Source organism: Hyperolius riggenbachi, chromosome 9 (assembly GCF_040937935.1).
Source record: "Hyperolius riggenbachi isolate aHypRig1 chromosome 9, aHypRig1.pri, whole genome shotgun sequence".
NCBI lineage: Eukaryota > Metazoa > Chordata > Amphibia > Anura > Hyperoliidae > Hyperolius > Hyperolius riggenbachi.
The window spans coordinates 122,548,315-122,571,510 of record NC_090654.1 but is presented as its reverse complement, the minus strand read 5'-3'; the positions used below and the strand labels follow the sequence as shown (position 1 = coordinate 122,571,510).

Genomic DNA, 23,196 nt, shown 5'->3' with positions numbered 1-23,196 from the left:
CTGAGACGTGGTGCTCTGCATAGTAGTCACTGAGACGTGGTGCTCTGCAGAGTATTCACTGTGACGTGGTGCTCTGCAGAGTATTCACTGAGACGTGGTGCTCTGCAGAGTATTCAATTAGACGTGGTGCTCTGCAGAGTATTTACTGAGATTTGGTGCTCTGACAAGTATTCTTTGAGATTTGGGGCTCTACAGGATATGCACTGAGATTTTACAGTGTACATAGATCTACCTGAGATTGGTCTTGTGGGAAACTATGGTCTAATCGATTTGTATTATGATTTCCACAAGTGTGTCTTAGAACACACCCCTAGCATAAACTGATAGCCTCTTATTAAGCCTTGTACACAAAACATAGCATGGTAGTCTCCAGGCCTTACTTAGCACATCACTGCCACTTGGCTATATTTCCACCTGGCTGTAACTTTAATATCTAAAAAGGCAGCATAAAAAGGATGTAGCCAGCATCCGAGCCAGGGGGTTGCAAACAGATTTAATGCAGATTGGAATTTGTCCAATCAAATGCACTTCCTGCTACTTTTGCCATTTCCAATGTACATACCATTTGTAAGAATCTGCATGCAAGCAGATATTGTTTTGCATTTCATTGAACACCTCTATTTAGAAGGAACATTTTGTAAAGCAATGTAAAGAAAACATGAACGGTTTCCGTAAAAGCCAATCAGATTTTTTTAGGTTTGAAATCTGTGGTTGCCATGGGCAGCAACAACATCACTGCCTCCAGTTGTTTACTGATCAATCCTCTTTCAATGCCTCTTTCTGTAGGTTTAAGCTTGTGGTATTTCATTAGACATATTATGCACAATGAAATTACTGGCTACTTGTAGACCGGACATGAACTACATGTGAACAGTATCGCTGCTATTGTATCTGTATTACTTAAGATACATAACAAAGCACTATCTGCAGGAGTTTGTATCTCCTTCCTGTGCTTGCATGGGTTTTCCCCATGCACTCTGACTTCCTCCCACGTCCCAAAAGCATGTTGATGTCACCTGGTTCCCTTCTAAATTGTCTTTAAACTGACAGACACATTACACAATGACTATGATTATGGTAGGGATTAGATTGTGAGCTCCTCTGAGCAATAGTTATTGGCATAACTATGTGCTCTGTGAAGAGCACTATAGAAATACATAATACAATGAATAATGTAGCTAGATTTGCCTAACATCTATAGACAAATGGAGCATGCCCCTATCCTCTTTATAGCAGTGTGTTAATATCAGTGCTCAGAACTATGTTTGTTAGTGGGCTCTTTTAGTATTATACATTTCCTTGTGTTGCGTATATTTCAGCATTTTTCTTTTTTCACAAGGGCAGGCAGCATGAGCATGGCTCTAGAAGTATATATACATGTCTATATATAGTGCCTCTCAGGCTTTCTGTGCCCCTATCGCAGAGCTTGTGCACCTGTCAGCCTTCCCCTCTGCGGACCTTTGTACATGACAGGTAAGGGGAGCAGTCAGACATGGTCTCATTCTCTCCATCTGAAATCAGAGCTCTGGTGTGGGCTGTAGTTGGTAGACTTGGGAAACTGGCCCAAGCTGCAGGTCACGCTTCAGAGACCCAGAGAGGAGGGGTGGAGGGGCAAGGTGCTGCTGTCTGCTCACTCAACTGGATTTGAGTAGCTCCATCCTCACATTCAGGTGTCAGGAATCTTTCCACTGGAGGCTCCCTTAACTTTATATGCTGTACAATGCATGTAGGAAAAGCTGGCAAGCCAGTCCTACTGCCCATATAATGCCAGACTGTGTCATGCTGGGCTTTGTAGTGAGGGTATGTGGTGCTTAGAGAATTATACTGTACCTGCTGTTGCGTGTACTGGCTGCATGTTGCATTGTACTGTAGAGCCTCTGTTCTCATACACAAGATACACTCCACATCCTAAAAGAAGTGTTAGCCTGGAGTGGGCTAGGTGTCTACAAATGCAAAAAAAGTATGAAGAATAAAGAAACTAATTTCACTTATAAAATTAATTAGGCTGACCCATACCCGGCCTTTACTTACTTCCATATCTAAAAAACACTGCCTATAAAACACAACGGTTTTTTTTTTTGTAAGAATTTACTATCTAGCTCATTTTACTGAAAGAGCAATATATCAATATAAAATATCAATATCATTTTATATAGACCCAACCAGCAGTGGCTGGATAGAGTACTGTACTGGTTAACGTCTCTGCCTCTGACATAGGAGACCGGGGTTCAAATCTTCTTGTTTGGTGAGCCTGCACCGATTCAGTAAGAAGAACTTGGACAAGACTCCCTAACATTGCTACTACCTACTGAGTGGGCCCTAGTGGCTGTAGCTCTGGTGCTTTGAGTCTGCCAGGAGAAAAGTGCCATATAAATGTTCTATGTCTTCTTCAAACTCCCACCCTAGAATGTAAAGGTGATTGGGTGGAATTTTTATAATTTCCATTAATGTTCTGTTAGGACTTGGAGAACAGTGGAGATTAGATCAACACTGTGTTTATTCTGTCTATGGTATAAAACCTTTGCAAAGCTACCGTAGATATTTTTCTTTTTTGGGGCACGTGCCGTTTTTTAGCAGGTGCCTTCCCAGGTCCCAGTTAACCTCAAAATAAATAGATAAGCATGACAGCCAGTCCAGTAACACGAAGGAGCAATGGCAGCTCACAGAATTCCCTCATCGTAGGTTTTCATTATTGGTGCAGATATTTTATTCTACTACCAGAGCATCATTCATATCTATGTATGTCTGATCCAGAATTCCTGTACAGGTAGTCTCCGACTTACAAACACCCGACTTACGAACACCCGACTGACGAATGGCCCACCAATGTGAAGGGCCTGAAAATGTGAAATTTATTCTGTGGGAACAAGTAAAAAAAAAAATCAAAAAGACCTTGAAATTATTGAGAACATAATTTTTTTAAATTTCAAAGAAAAAATGTTTTTCAACCGGTAAAATTAGATTTTGCTCCAGTACACTGAAGGCACGGGGAACAGAGGTGACACAGTGGGTGGCAGATGTGACACTGAAGGCACATGTGAATGGAGGTGACACAGTGGGAAACACTGGAGGAACAGGGTGGTACAGGGACCAGAGGTGGCACAGTGGAGGACAGATAGGAACGCTGAGGGCACAGGGAAATAGAGGTAACACAGTGGGGAACAGATGGGGACACTGAAGGCACAGGTGAACAAAGGTGGCACAGAGGGGGACACTGAAGGCACAGGGGGTACATGGGACAGAGATGGCACAGTGTGTTGACTTATGGATAGATTCTGATTAAAGGACAACAAGGTGACATGTGACATGATGAGATAGACATGTGTATGTGCAATGCCAAGCACACGCATACCTATGCTGTGTTCCTTTTTTTCTTTCTCTGCCTGAAAGAGTTAAACACCAGGTATGCAAGTTACAGTTTCTATCTGGGTCGGGACCGGGTCGGACTGGGTCAGACTATATACATAACCCTCACTGATAAGTAATTATAGCTATAAAACAGTTTCCTGTCAGTAAATAGCTTTTGAGAGCAGGAAAGCGATATAAAGGGACAAAAATTCATAGATCTTAGCTCAGGCATACTTCAATGCATGTGTCATTGAGCAAAGAAAATGAAACAATAAAAACTTAAAAATTAGATTTAAATATAAAATAAAACTGTAGGATATCGAAAAAAAAATCATTTTTAGGAGGAGGAGGATAGATACAATTGTTTTTCTCATCAGTTTATTTTCACCTCGGATGTCCTTTAAAGAAAACCTGAATTAAAAATTAAAAGTCAAAATAAGCATACACAAGTCATACTTACCTTCCATGTAGTCTACACCTCAGTGTCTTTCTCCTGTCCCGCGTCCTGCTTGTTCACTGTGATCAAGGAAATTTTCCGTCCTCCATTTTGAAAATGGCCATTACCCCATAACAGCTTTCTGGTCAGCACACAGTTAAACTGTAACATCGCCCACTTGAGCCATAGGGAAACATAGACATTACTTGGCACATCAGTTTTCCTCTCAGCTATAACTGACATCAACTGATATTTTACTGACAGCAACTGATATATTTCAGTTCTGACAAAATGTCAGAACTGGAAGGGATCATTGTCAGAAGAAAATGGTGAGCTTCTGAGAGGAACTGTTGGCAAGGTAACTATGTAATGTTCATTTGAAGTTACCTCATGTGTTTATTTTAAATGTTTTTACTCAGTACAGGTTCTCTTTAAGGAAGAACCTACAGTCCCTATCTCCTTCGTTAACCGGGGACAACCTGTACAAGCCTTTCAGGAGACTCTCACAGAAACTTACCAAAGTAACATATGATATGCTACAACTACAAGATGCCTCTAATTACCATTCTGTGGCAGCTTAGAGATTAGTTTTGCCACTGTAACTAACAATAGTCCAGTCAATACAAAGGCACCTGGAACACCAAAACTATAACTAACAACTAACAATAGTCTAGTCACTACAAAGGCACCTGGAGCACCATCACCGGTGGAGGATGACGCACCTACGATTGAGCTGGAGGTGCCCAGGCACACACAGTAGCACTTCAAGCTTATAAAAGGTATCTGAAGGTGCTTTTTTGGTGATTAATATTATTCTAGGCTTACAATATATCTATCAATCTTTGTGGCCAATCTATTGAATCTCCTGTGCATGCATTGCATGACCCATCGTACTGGAAAATCTCCATGTAAGCTTGGGGGGGGGGGAGGGGGATATAGGGGGTGCATAGGGTGTAGAGCTTCATAAATCAGTAGGAGTGTTAGCGGTTTGATTGATGCTTGATAGCTGAAATGTCAGTTAAGGTGGCCATACACTTGCAGCAGAAACCATCAGATAGATTTCTGGCAGATGCCTGTCAAGTCCTATCTGACAGGAATCTATCTGATGTGTGCCACACTAGGAACAGATTACCAATAGATTGCAGAATGGATCATTAGATCCAATGCAACCCTATGGGCCATCAATCTGCTGCCAGCAGCAGACCGACCTAGATTTTCCATCCTGTCAGATAGATCAAATTGATCGAAATCGATTGAGATCCGCAAATCGATCGAATGTGGAATTTGATAGAATCGATTTCTGATTGTTTCTATAGAATTGATCGATCGATGGCTGAAATTGACCAGTGTATGGGCCACTTTAGATCGAGTGTACCGTTTGGAAGGAATGGATCATTAACCGACTGATATCCAATATTAGTGGGATCTATCCGCATGTCATATTAGGCCATTACTGATTACTGACCACTGTGTGCCTACCTTTACTTTGCCAAGTTTAATGGGCTTGACATTTCTCTATAATACAAAACTACGCATTATAAAACAAAACTGAGTTGGTGTTTTTATACATTAAGGTGTATTTTCTTCTCACCTTATTCCATCCAGTAGTGTAGAAATGATATTTAGGAGACTTTTGTTGGCAAGGAGCTTCTGTTTTTCACCAGGTCACCGTCTGGGAGCTCTAGGTCTTTCTTCAGCTGAAGCTCTCTTTGAAGTGGCTGTCAAACTGTTAAATAATATCACACAAGAGGGTTTTTATTCTCTTCAAGACAAATTGTTCATTCTTCATTGAAGCCTGCAATGTTATGTACTGACATCCCAGCGTTCAAGGTGAATGACATCATTATCCGACACACCAATAGGCTGCTTAAATGGGGCTGGCTGTTTTCTCTGCAGTGCTTTTGGTAATTCTTAGCCCAGAGCAAAAGGTTACATTTGCCCACATATCTTTTGGATGACGACATTGCACCCCCTTTCTGAATTCTTTTCCTGGACACTAAGCTGCCCTGCTGCTGTCTGCTGTGCAGGCACAGCAAGTTGCTTAGTAACTTCAAGACTAAAACATCCTTCCCATTCAGAGAGAGAAGCCTCATGTTGCGGGAATCCGTGGGGGGGCCGTGGCTGAGCTGGCCAGTATGATAGAGCTCCCACACTTCTGAGACAGTCTGAGTCTGTCTGAAGGAGGGAAATTCTGCTACAGTCCCACGGCTTTCTACGCCCTAACGGGACAAGAGCATCCTGTTGTGAGAGTCAGGCACAGAACACTGGCACAGAGAAAAAGAAAGAGATGGCACAGAAAGAGTGCTGGCAATGTCGTACAAGATGTAGACTGATGAGATCCAAGGGAAATCACTGTGGGAGTAGATGGAGAGTAAGCTATGCAGACACATTGAACTGTAGTGCACTTCAAAGGGATGTACTTACTGAATCAGCGATACAGCTTCACTTTACAGGCAGTGCAGTGTCTGTATTAGTAAAAGCTCTAGTTCAGCCTCTCCTTTTTAAATGCATACGATAGTAAACTTATATTAATTAGCAATGCACAAAATTGTATGCATTGCAAATCTGTACTTTTTGAATTAACTGTATTGAAATTACCTTCCTGGATTGCTCCTGTAGTTCCATTTCCTGTTGAAATGAGCAATTTTGCTGGACAAAAACCTGTCCAGGCTCTTTCTATACCACAATCACCTGTGCAGATCAATTACCAGCACTGCAACAGAGTATCATAATAAGAAGGATATGCTATAACTGCAGTGCTGGCCACAAAGAGTTAGTCTCTCAACAGCAAGGTGAAAGTACTGGATAGTGAGTGATGCTCTGTCTGGGGAACACTCTCTCTGCTTACAGCTTCCATGCTTCACTTTGCTTCTAGAATAAATATCCTTCATGATTTTCACTTGATCTTATGCATTTCTAATAAGTGAAACTCTAGGAATTGATTTTATGATAGTTTTGGGTAGAAACAAGTTAGAAACCTTTGGGTTTTTTGTTTGTCTGGGGGTGTTTTTGCAGCCTGTTTCCTCATTGCAGAAATCTTCGCTTACTACTTGTCCCTGGGGCCACCATGAAGTTTTGGGCCAAATTCACTAAATATCGGTAAGACTGCCATGTGCAGGCTGTGCAGGGCAATTTTACCATTAATTAGACGACTACATAGCATTCATTGAACAAGTAGTGCAACCATCTTACCGGAGTAATGCTTCCATTGCTAGAGTAAGGCACACTATGCTACCTGCTTAGCATGTGTTACCCGAGCAATACGAGGTAATGCGGATGTACTAATTTAACCCGCTCTATGAAGTCGGTGTAAGTAAGGGTAAAATTTCCGTGTGCTGCCTGTACATGCAATCTTATTGATGTTTGTTAAGTGAATCTGGCCCTTTGTGGCTTTACTATGAATACTGGTAGTCCTTGCGAGAGGAAATTAAGGTCAAAAGTAAACATTTGTCTGGGTTTCTTTCTTTTCCCCACTTTACAAAAATATTTTATTTGTCTTATTTCGTTTTGTTTGTTTGTTTTGCCTCTGCCACTCTTGGAGAGATTTCCCCACTTTCTGTCTAGACAGGGACTAATGCTGTTCATAGACGGGTCGATCCGGCGGCCGATTAGCGTCCCCGCTCGTCCGCGCGGATCGATTCCCGCTCGTCCCCGCCGGTGGTCCTTATCAGCCGCTCGATTCCCTGCCATTGTCCGCCGGCGGGAATCGAGCGGGTGCGGGTCGAGCGGCTTGATCGGGCCAGCTGAATATTATCAGCTGGCCGGATCAGCTGGTCGATACACGGTACAGAAACGCATTATGGATCACAGATGGGAATATATAACAATAATACAAACCCAAATGTGATTGTAACCCTGTTTGAATGTGTAACCACACAATCTAAAACAAAAATCATTTTTTCCCCTGCAATTAGCCTTTGTTCTTCCCATTACTGCTTGAGATGCAGAAGAGAGTGTTGTCCTTCTGGGCCCACCTACAGAGCAGCAGCCCTGACTCACCCCACTACAAAGCCATGCTGCACAATAAAGACCAAGAAAAGCCATGTGCACTGAAAGTAGTGGTCAGCTCTATACTCCCTCCAAACCCCTGATCCACAGGTCATAACAAAAATCCAGATAAAACACACCACAGCCAAGAGTAAAGAGGACTATGTGGAAAAATGGAGGTGTGAAATAAAACAGTCACAAAAGCTAGCCATATACCAGTCTCTACAAGGAGAATATAAAATGGCCCCATACCTGGAAAAGCTCCAAAACTCTCAAGAGAGGAAAATCCTGAGTGTCTACAGATTGAGTGCTCACAACCTCGAAATAGAGTCTGGGAGACACAGACAGATGTACAAACCAAGGGAGGAGAGACTATGCCAACACAGTGAGCAGAAGACCCTTGAGGATGAAAGCCACTTCCTGCTGCACTGCCCCAAATATACTGCAACCAGGGACACTTACTTTAAGAAATTGTTGGAACTATTCCCAGACTTTCTCACATTAGAAGATGAGAGAAAAACATATATCCTACTGGGAGAAGAGGAATCCACAGTGACAATCGCTGCACACTATGTCACAGCATGCCACAGACTGAGAGGAGCATAACGGAACTGTAAACCTAAAAAATGTCCACAGACTGCTTATCCATTGTCCCCCTACCCCACCCCCCTTCCATGTCCCCCTTTTCCCCTTGCTTTGGCAATACCTGTAATGAATTTTGGTCATGCCAATAAAGCTATCTTTGATTTGATTTGATTTGATCTTCTGTAGTATCTCCAACTGAAGTACCCGTATTCACATGCTAAACCCATCAACACTTTACTGTGTTTTTAAGGTCACTGCCACCGCTAGAAATCCATTCACATCTATTCTTGTCTCCAAAAAAGCTCAAGGTCAGCAGCAATGATGATCAAAAAATTGTCAAATATGTACACTTTATAATTATAATATAAGCTTATACCGTAATTGCTATAGCTAGAATTTAAAGCTCACTTCCTCATCTGCTAACCCCTTTGTCTACTCCCCCAGTGTCTCAACCCCACTACCCTCTAAATTATAAGCTTGCAAGGGTAGGGATCTCCCCCTTTTGTTTCCTGGCTGTTTCTGTGCAATTTGTCAAATGAACATCTATTGGTATTGGTGTTGTTATTGAAACCATACATGATTTGTATGTATCAGTACTTGTGTCACTGGTTGTCCTGATTGTATGTTGTATGTTGAACTGCTCATGTATCTATGCTCCCCATGGTTGTATGTTTTGCACATTGCACGGCCCTAAAGAATATGTTGGCACTCTATAAATAAAATAATAATCATTTTAGTTTGAATGTATACATAATGGTTGGAGGCACTATTGCACCAGGATGTTACAGCAGGTACTGTAAGATGCAAATGTGGATTGCACTTGTCTTTTCAGCTTATTCAACATGCTTTTTCAGTAATATGTACTACAGTATGTCTTCTATGTGATCACACCAGACAGGCTCTCTCTCTCTCTCTCCCCAAATACATAAACGAGTTTTAGGCACCTATCACCAGTGCCAGTTCACAAGTTTTTTCTTACACCTCTTTTGGTAGGTACTAATCACTTCACACCTGGAAGAACCAACAAGACATTTTCCAAATGTTCTGGTGGAGTCTTGCAACATTTTTGGAGCAAATCACAAATCACAGTTGTTGTACAAATTGCTAGCATTAAAAGAAAAAAAAATGCTTCAAAAGCCCCAGAAAACACTGCAAAAATCACTACCAAAAAGTGCTCAGCAATTGTGATTTGCGATTCACAGTGGTTCCCAGCCATCTAGCCATCAGACTTTGGTCCTTATTCCTACAAGTGATTGGTTCAATGACAGAGCCTTGGTCCTACCTCCGGGACCATTGTTTCCAGGTAGAATAGCAGGCAGTGGTGATTGGATGGGCGTGTTGCAGCTCCCATGCCTGATTGGACACATAGTGCTGGATCCGGTTGAAGCAAGTCCCTGTGAGCGGAGGCGAATGTGTGAATCTGCAGCTCGTCGTGGGACTGTTGCACATCTTTAGCTGATTGATACCGGTAAGTATCTTACCTTCTCTCATAGTCATATGCACTGAGAGGACACGGGGGCACATATGGGTAAGGAGAAAGGGGACATAAGGGACGCAGGGGAAGGAGGACATTGGGGCAACACTGGGGGACAGAAGAGATGAGGGAGGAGGACACATGAACACAGAATACACCTTTTTGGGACACTGTAACGATCGGTGTAACACAGAGAGGGTCTGATTATTGGTGATCTGCAGTATCACCAAAAATACAGATATATACCTGATTATTGATGATCTGCAGTATCACCGATAATCCAATATATTACTAACCTCTGGACACCTGAGTAATATGAGTGTTTGGTGCGTCAGTAATACTTTGAGAACAATATCTGGAGGACAGGTACAAAGGCAGTAAGGAATACTGCACTAGGGAATGAGTACCTTTCAGCAGCCTGAGAATCTCCCGCAGGGAGGAGTCAGACTGGGAAAGGAAAGGACCAGAGCGTGAGTGACACCAATAGGAGGATGTCACTGACTGATCTGTGAACTATCTCTAAACTGAGGAGATAGTTCTCAAGGTCGGGCAAGCCAGGTCGGCAACACACGGACATACAAAGTACAAAGACAGGAGGCTGATTCGGTAATCCTAAGGCACGCAGGGTTTGGCAACAGAGTATCAGATATAGCGAAGTACCGAATCAGTGAACAGAAGAGTGGTCAGGAAAGCAGTAAGTCATAACAGATAATAAACAATGCCTAGTCTTGGGTGTGAGCTCCGTGATCATCAACACCCTGGAACTAGTCTGACATATAACAGAATGGTAACACAAGTCCCTAATCTTGGGTGTGAGGTCCTTGATCATCAACACCCTGGAACTAGTCTGAAGTATAACAGAATGGTAACACAAGTCCCTAATCTTGGGTGTGAGGTCCTTGATCATCAACACCCTGGAACTAGTCTGAAGTATAACAGAATGGTAACACAGATTCTGACAAAAAGGTCTGAGTGCTTCCACGTAGTGGTCGCAACGGCAGACAACCAGCGAATGACTAGCACCCGGTATATATAGCACAGCGCTCTCCAGCGCCTCCCCTAAGTGCTGGACCAATGGGAACTGGCTGAATCGTCAGCTGACCGGCCTGGTCAGCTGACTCCCTTCTGGCTGTCATAAAAGTTCTGCCTCTCAGCGCGCGCGCGCGTCCTTCTGAACCTGTGTGGACTATCAGTCCCAGCCACACCAGACATGTGTTGCGTACCACCCGCCGCGCTGGACGCGGAACCAGCCGCACCGCTATCAGGGCATGCGGCGGTTTCTGCGCGTTCAGCCATACTGGCAGATGTAGGCCTACGCGTGCAAACCGCCGCGTTGGATGCGGAATCAGCCGCCTTGTTCTGAGCACACGCGGCGGCTTTTCCGCGTTTTCTCACAGACACTTTCTGACCTTAAGATGCAGGGACTCTTCCCCCCCCCCCCCCTCCCTTTTTGAGGGAGAAAAAGTGCGCCTTATGGTCTGAAAAATACGGTACCTATTTTCCTACTAGCACATTCCTATCAAAAGCAGACTGTTCACTTGCTGCCCAATATAATCAATCCCATGAAAGGTACTTTTGTATCAAAATAACTATGATAATTCCCAACACCTGTCAGTGGTTGTAATGTTGCGGCTGGTTGGTGCAAATAAATAGTTGGACTTGCAAATAACACAATTCAATTATCATTAGATAAATTCCTGGCAGTCACATTGAGTAACTACACACCATTTATGTTATTAAATAAGCCCATATCATTCCACAGTATTAGGCTGAATGTGAGCGTAAATGCATTGAGGCATGCATTGCAGCCATACAGCCATGTGACGCAGACACCTTCTCAGAAATGGATAAAAATGCAAGGAAACGGAAAATCCTTTAGACAGACAATAGGGCAGGGATTAGAAAGTCTAGTCATGAGGCAGATAGGCCAAGCAGTTCTTATCTGCCGTCAGATTCAGTGTTTGACACAAACAGCCACACTCACACAGACTGAGATATACACACAGCCTCTCTCACACAGTCAACATGCTTCAGGGCAGACAATTTACATCTGAATGATTCACATTTGCATATAATGCATCCGATCTGCATATATCAGATCTCATCTGCATATGAAATGCATGCTGGTGGCCCAACAGTGGCTGAAGCCGGGATTCCGAGTCCAAGGTCATAGTGACAAGGTCACAGAGCGTGCAAGACAGGCGGATTATCCCCAGAGAAAGAGGAGGGCAGCTCTCTACCATCAGATGATGCTCACTCTTCCCTGTATAATAGGCACAAATCAGTATTTCTACCAGACACCTCACATCTCTCTTCATCTACAACACAGCACAGATTGCAAAATCTCACATTACATCATGTGAAAGAATAAATTATATTAAGTACATACTTTTCCATGTGAAATATGAAAATAAGGGTTCACACAAGGTGAAAACGTTTCTTTTTTCCCTTATAAAATTAGATTCCATGGTAATGAAAAATCTTGAAGACTGAAAGGGATTTCTCTCACTTTAAATAAATAAATGGAGTACACTGCAGACATCTATGGCCTGGAACTGTGGTAGTGAAAAGCTGGGTGTAAAGCAGTGTGGTCTAAATACAATGTCAGGAGGTCTAAGGAATCCAGACTCACATTTGCAGTTTTTAAGTATCATTGGTGTTAGGGAAGATCAGTGCAGGCTGAACTTAGGTTTAGTATAGGGTTAAGTAAAAAATGTCCAGTTAGGTTAGGGTTAGTATTAGAGCTAATTGATGTTTGAGGTTTGGTTTAGGACAGGCATCTCCAAAGGGACAAATGCGTTCTGCTGAGCCTTTTCTGGTGGTCCCCAAAACTCACAACAGTTGTTAATTCTATGGGGCCACCAGGCCGTAGCTGTGGTGCTACCCTTTGTTCGCCTGTAGGTTATTAGCCACCACCATAGCAGTAGCAATCCCTGATTAGCAGCTGCCACTATGCCAGCAGCAACAGCCACTGATTAGCAGCCGCCACTGTACCAGCAGCGGTAATAGCCACTGATTAGCAACTGTCACCTGGTATTTGGGTTATTTCCCATGGAAATGTTTTATTTGACATAATGTCACAGGCATAGTGTACATAACAGCAATCAGCAAAAATTGGGTTTAATTTAGTTAGTCCGGCCCCCTCGCCCTCTCAAGAACAGCAATATGTCCCTTGGCCTAAAGCGGTTAGACACCGTTGGTTTAGGACTATTGTAGAGGTTATTCTGATTGGCACCTTATAAACGGGTAAGTTGACACTAAAGTACTGTTAAATATTGGAAGAGTGATAAATACCACATCAAAGCGGCAATCATTAAAGGTGCTCACTAATGATACAATCTTGATTGTACAGGCTTACCAAATCTATGTAGTAGAAGGGTATGAACTGAATGGGCATACCTTGCGTGGATTTTTTAGGTGGTCCCTCATATTACATAGAAGTGGTAAGATTGTGAATCAAGATTGTCATTAGTGGCCACCTTTTGGCATAGGTGAGGGTGGAGTGTTATTGTAAGGCATGGAAAGGTGAAGAAAAGGCTAGTGTGAGAGATAAAAGAATATGGTAAGATTAGTGGTACACCTAAGAGACAGGTGTCGGATTGGGGTCAAGGATAGAAGAGGGGAGATGGCCATAGAATAAAAGGGTAAAGTTAGGGTAACACGCTAAATGACACACCTGAGACGGCCAATAACAACTGCCCCTGGCAAGAATCCAGCGTGTGCTCAGAATCCCCTAACTCCTCTCCACTGATAGGTTAGCAATCCCTGGCTAAGAGCTTTGTTCTCCCCATTTACATCCCCACCCAGCATAGGAACAGAACATGTCGCTAGCCTGCAGGTTAGAGATGTGTATGCACAGCCTCAGCCTTGCATCAGGTGCCGATCTCTGCAGTGTGATGTGCCGTGTATGAGCTTAAAGCTCCTGGCTCCACTCTCCACAGCATACATGTAAACAGGAAATCTTGGCTGGGAATGAAAGGTCCTCAATGTTATTGGAGCATATCTGAATGTCCAGCCACGCACCATCATTTTGGGACGTTAGATTCACTGGCCATTCAGTCCTCAGTGTGTGGGGAGGACGGTAGTTTTACTCCAGCAACAATGTGAGAACAACAGATTGCCTAAGCCTGTTCTGAGCACTAATGAGCTTAAAGCATAAGCTGATAGAATTGTTCTGCTCTCTAAACAATGATGTTTAAACCAAGGCAATCAGTGGAAGAATTTTAGACAGATTGGTTTTACTGTAGTTAGATAATTAAAAGAAAAAAAGGTAAGGAAAAACTTTTAATGGATTAATTCTAATTTCAGTATCTCACAACGAGTAGGTTAATTACACCTCGTTAATCAGAACTTGGCACCGGGGCACTCAGGTGTCATTGTGAATTTAGAGTAATGTGGAATGAAGTGCTCGCCGTCCTAATCCCTGGGCCCGGCATTCAGACAGACGTCCTCCTGGCATCCGCGGCACAGGACTCCCCGGTCCTCTCGCTGAAATCTTCTCAGAGACAAGACTGCAAGAGCTTCAGCACACAGATAATCAATTGCTGAACAATGGCGGCTTCAGAGCACTCGGCACATGGATATTAAATTACTGAACAATGGTGGTTGCCAAGGGCCTGAATGTTCATTTACTTTCTGCTTCTAACAGATATTCAATTACCCATCCACAGGACTGCATATAGGATGATCCATAGTACGCACTGCAAGCCGCATATGGGCATACAACCTGCACATACACAGTTATATTATATAGACGCTAGAGTCTTTTTCAATTATTTTACCATGTGAATACGGTCACCTTAAAGCAAAACTCCAGAACAGGGACACTATTTAACACCTTAAGCCCTTGCACCTACCTACTCTAGAAACATTGCACAGCAATTTTATCGTTACTAGTGCAGTGGCAGCACCAGCCATTAACCCATTAGTGCCACAGATGTTACAAGGTTAACACACCTGTTGCTATGGTAACGTGTGGTGAATCAAGTACCAAGTACCAACCTCGGTTACACACGTGGCGCTAAAGGGAGGACAGGTGGTGCTCCCCCTGCACTAGTAACAGTAAAATTGCCATGTGTTCCCTGCACATTGCAACTTTACTGGAGTTTTAGTGCATCAGGCTCATAGTGTGAAATTATTTTGTAACTTATTGGAAGATGCTAAAAATGTAAAAGTACACATGAAAGAAAGGACCAATGTAAAATATCTGAAAATATCTAAAATGAGAAATGTGGCAGAGGTCTGATTGGACATGTGACGGGGCATGACTGGAAGCTTAGTAAGGGTGTGACTGGAAGTGTGGGAGGGGTGTGAGTGGGTGTGTGGCAGGAGGCATAACTGAAAGTGTGGAAGGGGTGGGACTGAAAATGTGGCACACCTCCCCACTGACACATAGCCTATCAGAAAGCATTACTTCAGAAAGACTCAGAGGGGCTGGAGTCAGCAGGCTGGTAAGGTGAAAAGGTGGAGTTAAGAATTGGTGCAACAAGTGTTTGTTTTATATCTTGTAAAAAAAAAAATCAGCATTTGTATAAATCTTTTTCAAGTATAACTCATCTAAAATAAGTTATATAAAATGCATATTGACTTGGGCTGAACTTTAACTTTGAAAATTAAAAAAGCGCCATTGCAATAACTGCTTATAAGTCCAGCAAAGGATGTATAAGCCGCTTTTACCCAACAGTATTGTATGCCTTGTCCACCAAGAATGTAGAGAGCTATGCTTGACTGTGAAATACAATTTTTAAGAACTTTTCTTCTTTAGTTATAGGTTCCCAGAGGAGGAGAAGTCCCAGCTCTGTGGCTACTGACGTCTTTGACACTCATCTAGGAAGTCATATTTTACAGGTACTGTATCTAATTTTTCAGTGTGAGAAATCATTTAAGAATAACACCCATTAAAAGTTTAACAAATGTACTACAAGAATGTATGAATGGATGCATAGCTCACTGTATTTATCAATGGGAAAGTATTCCTGCATGCAAGGCTTGGCTTGCAGGTACCATACGATGAAAAGCTTTGCTTTTTGACCTATTTCCACTAGCCGCAGATCACAGCTGTTTTCCACATGTGGAACCGCAGTCTATTGGAATCAATAAGCTGCATCCGAAATTGCGTGCAACCCCCCAAAAATAGCGGCAGCAGTTTTCCACAGGCCGCATCCAAAGCCCTATAGCTGTGCATGTCACAGCTATAACGATTCAGCAGCAGCGTCGCAATAGCAGGGTTGCCATGTCCGATTCGAAAACATTTATAATCTGTCATTATTTGGATGTTTCAAATGACTTTTACATGTGTGCACAAGACGTAAGAGCCTCTTGCTCACAATAAGGGCCTATTTTTCCTTCAGAAGTATTTGGCCATTGACTTCAGCTTTTGAAATAACCTCAATAGTATATTGTAAGTACACTGTGTACAGGACAAGCCTTCATTTACTTTGGTGAAATAAGTGTCAGGTGTATTTAATGCTGTTAAGATGATTGATGATTTAAGTAGTACATCTTTTATCTCTGAGATGGTCATAGACTAAAATAAAAGCTTAAAGGTGCGTACACACGCCGGACTGGAGGCAACGACGGGTCCGTCGTTACCTCCCGCTGGGTGGGCGTGCCAACGACAGTCCGGCGTGTGTACGCACTGTCGGCGGACTGATACGGCTGTTTCTGAGCGATCCGCCGTGCGTATCAGTCCGCCGTGCGGATCGCTCAGAAACAGCCGTATCAGTCCGCCGACAGTGCGTACACACGCCAGACTGTCGTTGGCACGCCCACCCAGCGGGAGGTAACGACGGACCCGCCGTTGCCTCCAGTCCGGCGTGTGTACGCACCTTAACATAAATGTAGGAAGGGTTAAATGCTTTATTACACACTGAGCACTGAGGAACTGCAGGAGTAGTGCTAACCACAAAGAGTCATTCTCTTTCAGCACAGGGAAAAGGTGGGCTGGGTCAGGTGAGCTGCTTGGATCAGGGAAATAACTCTCACTCCGGAAAAAGGAAGCAAGAAGATCAATAGGAATCAGCCAGCCTGGCATTTTAAATAAACTTAATGCAAAAAAGTACATAGTTACATAGTTACTTGGGTTGAAAAAAGACATACGTCCATCGAGTTCAAACAGAGAACAAAAAGCACACCTGTACATACATGAAAAATATACAAATGAACTAAATCGCGGTCAGAACTAGGGTTTAAGTTCACAGATCAGAAACATATATACAACCTCTCTGACTGCTAAAGGATTCATAATTCACTGCCAGTTTTGTGATTTACCCACCCCGGCCACACTTCTTGGCCAGGCAGGTGACACCTCTGTGTTTCTCTTCATCTTTGCAAGTCCTTGTGTCACCAGCAAACTCGCTGGATGATGAATTGACCATGTCAGGTTTCGATTCACCATCTAGTGAGCAAGGATATAACATAGGGTCAGGGGACTAGCGCGCAATATGCTACTTGTGTAAGTAACGTAGCGCACTTTACCATTGCATTCCCCTGGTAACGCACCTTGCATTAATTGTGTGATGCACTACTCCCCTGGCGTTACCAGTAAAATGACTGTTCACTGCCTGTGCACTGCAGTTTTACCAACAGTTCCTGCATCAGGCCCATAGTAAGCTGCATATCTGTAAAAAATATACTGGTATTGTTAGGCACCTAAACCCACCGAATACATGCTCCAGAGAAGATGCTTTACACAGGCGATGTGCCAGGTAGCTATAACTTAGCAGGTGTGCTTTAAGCTAAAATACAGCATAAACCACATACTGGACAGCATGGTGATAATCTTACATCTCATATATCTTAGATGGTTGCAATGATTTGTGGGAGTCTTTCAAAGCTACAGTTTTTCTCTTAAATATAAATCCTGGTTTTGTTTTTTTAATTCAGTGTCTAATTCTACGTATATAATGTGACTTCGTATTCCTTTCTGCAGTGTTGATTTCAGCTGGTTAAATGCCATCTTTAATTTTGTATAATTAAAATTACTGTTTTATTTTAATTAACATGCACTGGGAAAGCATTAATCTTGTGTATGATTCTTTTTGTGCTGGTGCCAGTTATTGGTTTTGTGGTGCATCATTCTTGTATTACATTGGCGGTTTTATCCATGGTTATCAGACGATAAAGAAGAAGGCATTATATCTCTTTCTGCAGGCATTATTTGTAGCCTGTGTGTCTTTTGCTTTGGAAATTGTACATAACCATGGCTTTGTGCATGGTATAAAGCATGTTATTATCCCCTCCTCCACCCTCCTCTGTTGATGGGTCTTATAAAACTGCAGATTTCATCTATGAAGTTTAATATTGCATCCTTACCAATAAACTACAATACCGTGTTACAATCATGCCAGTGGGATTTCTTTCATCCATTTTTGATGCTCTATTTCAGAAAAAGATCAATTAGTGTAAACTCTGTAAAAGACAACAGATATATGGCTGGGTAGACACATAAATGGATGGATGGATGGATAGATAGATAGATAGAGGCTGATTTATGAAACCTACTGCGCTCAAACAGCGTGAGTTAATACAAGTGAACGCAAGCTATGCGCGGTCCTGTCAGTGTAGCATGTGCTCTTAACTTACACACGATCCTTTCTACTGCTGCTCAATGTGATACTTCACTAGTGCGGTTGCTACTACGTTAATTAATGTAGTAGCGGACATGCTAGTGAAGTATCAAGGTCATGCTTCCAGCACATCCTTTGGCAGTAGGAAGGATTGCACGTAAGTTAAAGAGGAACTCCTGTGAAAATAATGTGATAAAAAACTGCTTAAAGGGACTCCGAGCACCTCTCATGGGCATACCTTTAAGCCAGACGACTTCCAACAAAGTCGCGATATGACCCCTCTGGAGGAGCCTCTTGCAATGGCCATGCATGTCACTTCCTCTTCCTGCTTCATTCAGTGATGAAGACAGAGAAGACAGGGGTGACCTGGAAGTTATAACATAGCCAAGATGGCAGCTGCGATTTTTAAATTGAAATAGAACGAAAACTATTTGGTATAGAAAGGCAATTCAGGCATCAAATGAAAGAGGAGAGCACAAGCTACAGAAAAGTATGCATTTTTAAGTACTTTGCAGTATTGGTCAGAGTCTTAAAGGCATGCTCATGAGAGGAGAGTCCCTTTAATTTTTACAATAATTATGTATAAATTATTTAGTCAGTGTTTGCTCATTGTAAAATCATTCCTCTCCCTGATTTACATTCAGACATTTATCACATGGTGACATTTTTTACTGCTGGCAGGTGATGTCACTGGAAGGAGATGCTGCTTGCTTTTTTTTTTGGCAGTTGGAAACAGCTGTTATTTCCAACAATGCAACAAGGCTCCCACAGTGTGATGTCAGTACCTCAGTGCTTTGAGGCACTGACATCACACTGTGGGAGGGGTTTCACCACAATATCAGCCATACAGAGCCCCCGGATGATCTGTTTGTGAAAAGGAAAATATTTCCCATGGGAAAGGGGGTATCAGCTACTGATTGGGATGAAGTTCAATTCTTGGTTACGGTTTCTCTTTAAGAGCGCATGCTACACTGACAGGACCGCGCGTAGCGTGCGCTCGCTTGTATTAACCCGCACTGTTTGAGCGCGGTAGGTTTAGTAAATCAGCCAGATAGATAGATGGATGGATTCCATTATCAGCCACCAGGTTGTCAGAAGAATATTGTCTGAACTGTACATACGTGGGTCACCCATAGAGAGTAACAGCTCCTTTTGTTAAATCCGTTAAAGAAACAGTTTATTTTATTTTATACACACCTTATCGTCTGATTATTTTTCTATATAATTACTTTGCACAAGCACAGTTGTACTGCGCCTGTGCAAGAGGCTTCAACTTACTGCGCAATCATGGCTTTAGAAGTGCAGGTGCAATATGGCCGCACTCGTTACAGCGGGAGAGCGGCCACAAGAACATTTTCTGTTCACTGGGTCCGTGTGCGGCAATGGGGAGGTTGAGGAGGGGATGGGAAGGAAGCCTCTGGACTCTCCAGAGTTTTCCCTCTAGTTAGGTAAGTATCTAACTATTTAAAAAAATGCCTCATGTTCCCTTTAAGCATTTATTACATTTTTCACAAGGTTTCCAAACCCTTTGTTGTAGTAGCATGGGGTGGGAATATTCATGTTATTGCTGCTGAACAAACGGTTACTGGTTATCTGCAGTCACATGACAAGCAGCTAAAGAAGAGAGGAGAGAAGAGGTTAAAGGGGAACTTCAGCCTAAACAAACATACTGTTATTAAGTTACATTAGTTATGTTAATAGAATAGATAGATAATATAATCTTTTACCCACCCTGTTTTAAAAGAACAGGCAAGTGTTTGTGATTTATGGGGGCTGCCATCTTTGTCATAGGGGCAGCCATCTTTTTGGTTGAAAGGAGGTGACAAGGAGCAGGAGACACAGTTCCAACTGTCTTGTATCCTAATTACCCCTCCCAGCTGCACACACTAGGCTTCAAATGTCAAATTCAAAATGTAAAAAAAAAATTGCACCAAAACAGCAGAACGAGAACAACAACATCAGAAATCCAGTCATGCTTTGCACAGCATAAGGGGAAAACTGCCCGGGCAGTTTTCTTCTGTGCAGCTAAAAATGAGGCTTGTATAAGAGAAACAAAGTTCTGATGCTGTGAAACTGTTAAATAAACACCAAGCCTTTTCAGTGCTGCTGAGTCGATTTTTAGTCCGGAGGTTCACTTTAACCTGACAGGTGCAAGTAATATTGCACAGAAATAATAACTTGCATGCCAAATAACTGGCGATCAACAAGCAAAGCAGAATGTCCTGTGGTGTGAAACAGCCCTTACTTTTTGGATGACCCTCATAGAATTATGCAGCTGATACAATAGCTGCCAACAACAAACATACTGGGAAAAGCCCAACTTAAAAGAATAGGCCAGTAAAGACAAGACTCTGTTAGCAGAATCAGTATTATATTTCATGCCTGCAAGTAGGGAGCACAGCGACATACCGATGCTGCTGTGCATTATGACAGACCAGACAGCAGACTGATGCAGAAAGGTTGAAGACAGCAAAGCTTTCTACTGGGTTAGTGAACATTTCCCTGTTACTCTTTTTTCCATTGTGGAAAAATCCAACTGGTCGTGTTCTCCCAGACAGGGGATTGCTTTGGTTTTTATTTTATGGATGGCAAGCATGTGCTGCAGAATGGTAACAGACCCTGCAATGGACTCTAATGTGAGTGCAGTGCATCCATTAAAATGAATGCCAGCAGGTCCAGGGTAGTGTGAACCCAGCCTAAAGGTGTGTACACACGCATGATGAATGTCACTTGTAGCTATCAGGAATCAGCAGATCTGGTCACCAGCACATACAGACATGTCGGTAGTCTACAGCTGGCCAATGTGTTCTGTTGCTATGGACAGGGAAGGAGGGACAATGGCAAGATAGAGGAGTTCCAGCAGGCACATTTTGGTAGTCTACAGCCGGACAAAGTGTTCTGTTGCTATGAAGAGGGAAGAAGGGACTATGGCAAGATTAGAGGAGCTTCCGGCGGGCAGATTTTGGTAGTCTACAGCCGGACAATGTGTTCTGTTGCTATGAAGAGGGAAGAAGGGACTATGGCAAGATAGAGGAGCTTCTGGTGGGCAGGGTACGTAGAGGAACAATACACTTGTTTGTCACTTTAAATGTCTGGCATGTCCAATCTTTAAACGACGGGCGGCAGCTATACACATGAAACTTCCATCTAGCATAGCTTTAGTGTTCAGACACTCGTCGGCCTAAATAGTGGCTGGAGTTGTGGCTCTCTAAAGAAATGCAGTAAAGTCCTGGTTATCCAGAACTCAACTAACCAGCAGTCACAGTGGTGAAGGCCAACGTATTAGGCTTTTTGTAGGCTCTGCTATGCTGAAAGTCTGGATTCCACGGCCCTCCCAAGGTTAATATACTTTCAATGACTGCATTTTAACATTTAATACCGAGTTCATGGTATGTATATAAAGTAGAGTGATGTATAGTACTGTATTAGTGAGACCTATTTGTAACATTGAGTCCCAAGCAAACTGAAAGCACATTTATCCAGAATCAGTCGATTCCCTTTGGTGCCGGATAACCGAGACTCTACTTTAATAGCAATTTCAAAAGAATGGTGGTCTCAGGCTTAAGAATATACCCGCTGTGCTGCATAGGGATACAAGCAGAAGGATGAACTGGCATAAAGAAAGGCTTTGTTTTTTACTTACCAGTGTCCATTATAACAGCTTATAAGAAGGATTATTATTAATTCTGTGATATACAGCTACTTTATTTCAGCAAAGGATTTTAGGATGTCATCATTGTCTTATCAGCGTTGAGTGCTGTCTGCGAAGCAGCTTCAGTATCTCCGTCTCCTCTTGTGGCCATGGACTTGCTTCTTTAACCACACTTCAGCAAGCACAGCCTCTTGTTCTGTGACCTCCATCCCTTGGAAATACACTTCATTTAAATACTTGATGAGGTTGCCTGGAAATACATATGAAGATTGTGTTTAAATGGTTCTTGTCCTTTCAGCAAGCCCAGATCCCTGGTGGAATAAGGCTGGTTCGGGGTGAAGACAGGGCAAGACTTGTGAAGTGTTGATAATTAATCACTGGCATGATTGTAGGAAACGCTGAATAGATCCCAACTTTATCAGAACTGCCATTTAAATACATGGTAAATTTATTAGAAATACCATCACCATGGCGTTATGTGGAACGTTGGATGGACAAGGAGAGCGCCTAATGTTGTTGGGGTCTTATCATTAGCTGATAGCAGTTCTGGATCATGAGAATTAAATATCAGGAACGTCTTCTAGATATTTGTAAATAAGATGGAAGAGTGTGGCTGTGGGAAGGGTTAATTCGGCAGTGCTCTTTCCCCGACACCTCTGATCAATTGGTAGATGAATGGATGGCTGCAGCCCCAGCGCTGACATTTAAACCAGGCATCTGCCTGTGATTGATAAAGTCCCGCAGGCGGCCATCAGTGGTGAGAGGGCAGGAAGGCGAGAGTACGTATAATGGAGCATCCCTGCTACCCATCTCAGTGGTTAGTGGTGAAGAAACAAGCCCGATAGCTCTACACATTTACTTCTTCCACACACCTTCTTACATTCCTTATGTGCCGTGTTTTATGAGCTCGTAGTACAGGTAATACATTCCTATCTAGGTGCATATGTGCATTTCACACACCCAGCTCTACAATAAGAACCAAGCTGAGAGTCACACCCTAAAACTATTATATTAAATTATAGGCAGAATATTACCTATGCATGTTACATTTTCCCCAGTGTGAAAGGAGATCATACAGATATTGCATTTTAATATTATCAGGACAGCTGCAAAAGAAAATACCTACAAAAGAGAGGCAACTCTCGAC

General features: G+C 42.8%; 1 protein-coding gene across 5 annotated transcripts in view; it reads left to right on the top strand.

Moving 5' to 3' along the window:
• NPAS3 (neuronal PAS domain protein 3) overlaps positions 1 to 23,196 on the top strand; it is a 634,738-nt gene that overhangs the window by 342,970 nt on the left and 268,572 nt on the right. For 4 of the 5 annotated variants that reach the window (XM_068253452.1, XM_068253453.1, XM_068253454.1 and 1 more), the window contains one exon: positions 15,595 to 15,677. In XM_068253452.1, coding sequence (XP_068109553.1) covers positions 15,595 to 15,677 — 83 coding nt within the window. Of the gene's footprint in view, positions 1 to 15,594; positions 15,678 to 17,421; positions 17,537 to 23,196 lie in introns of those variants that run through there. The other variant, XM_068253455.1, reaches the window with a different exon arrangement.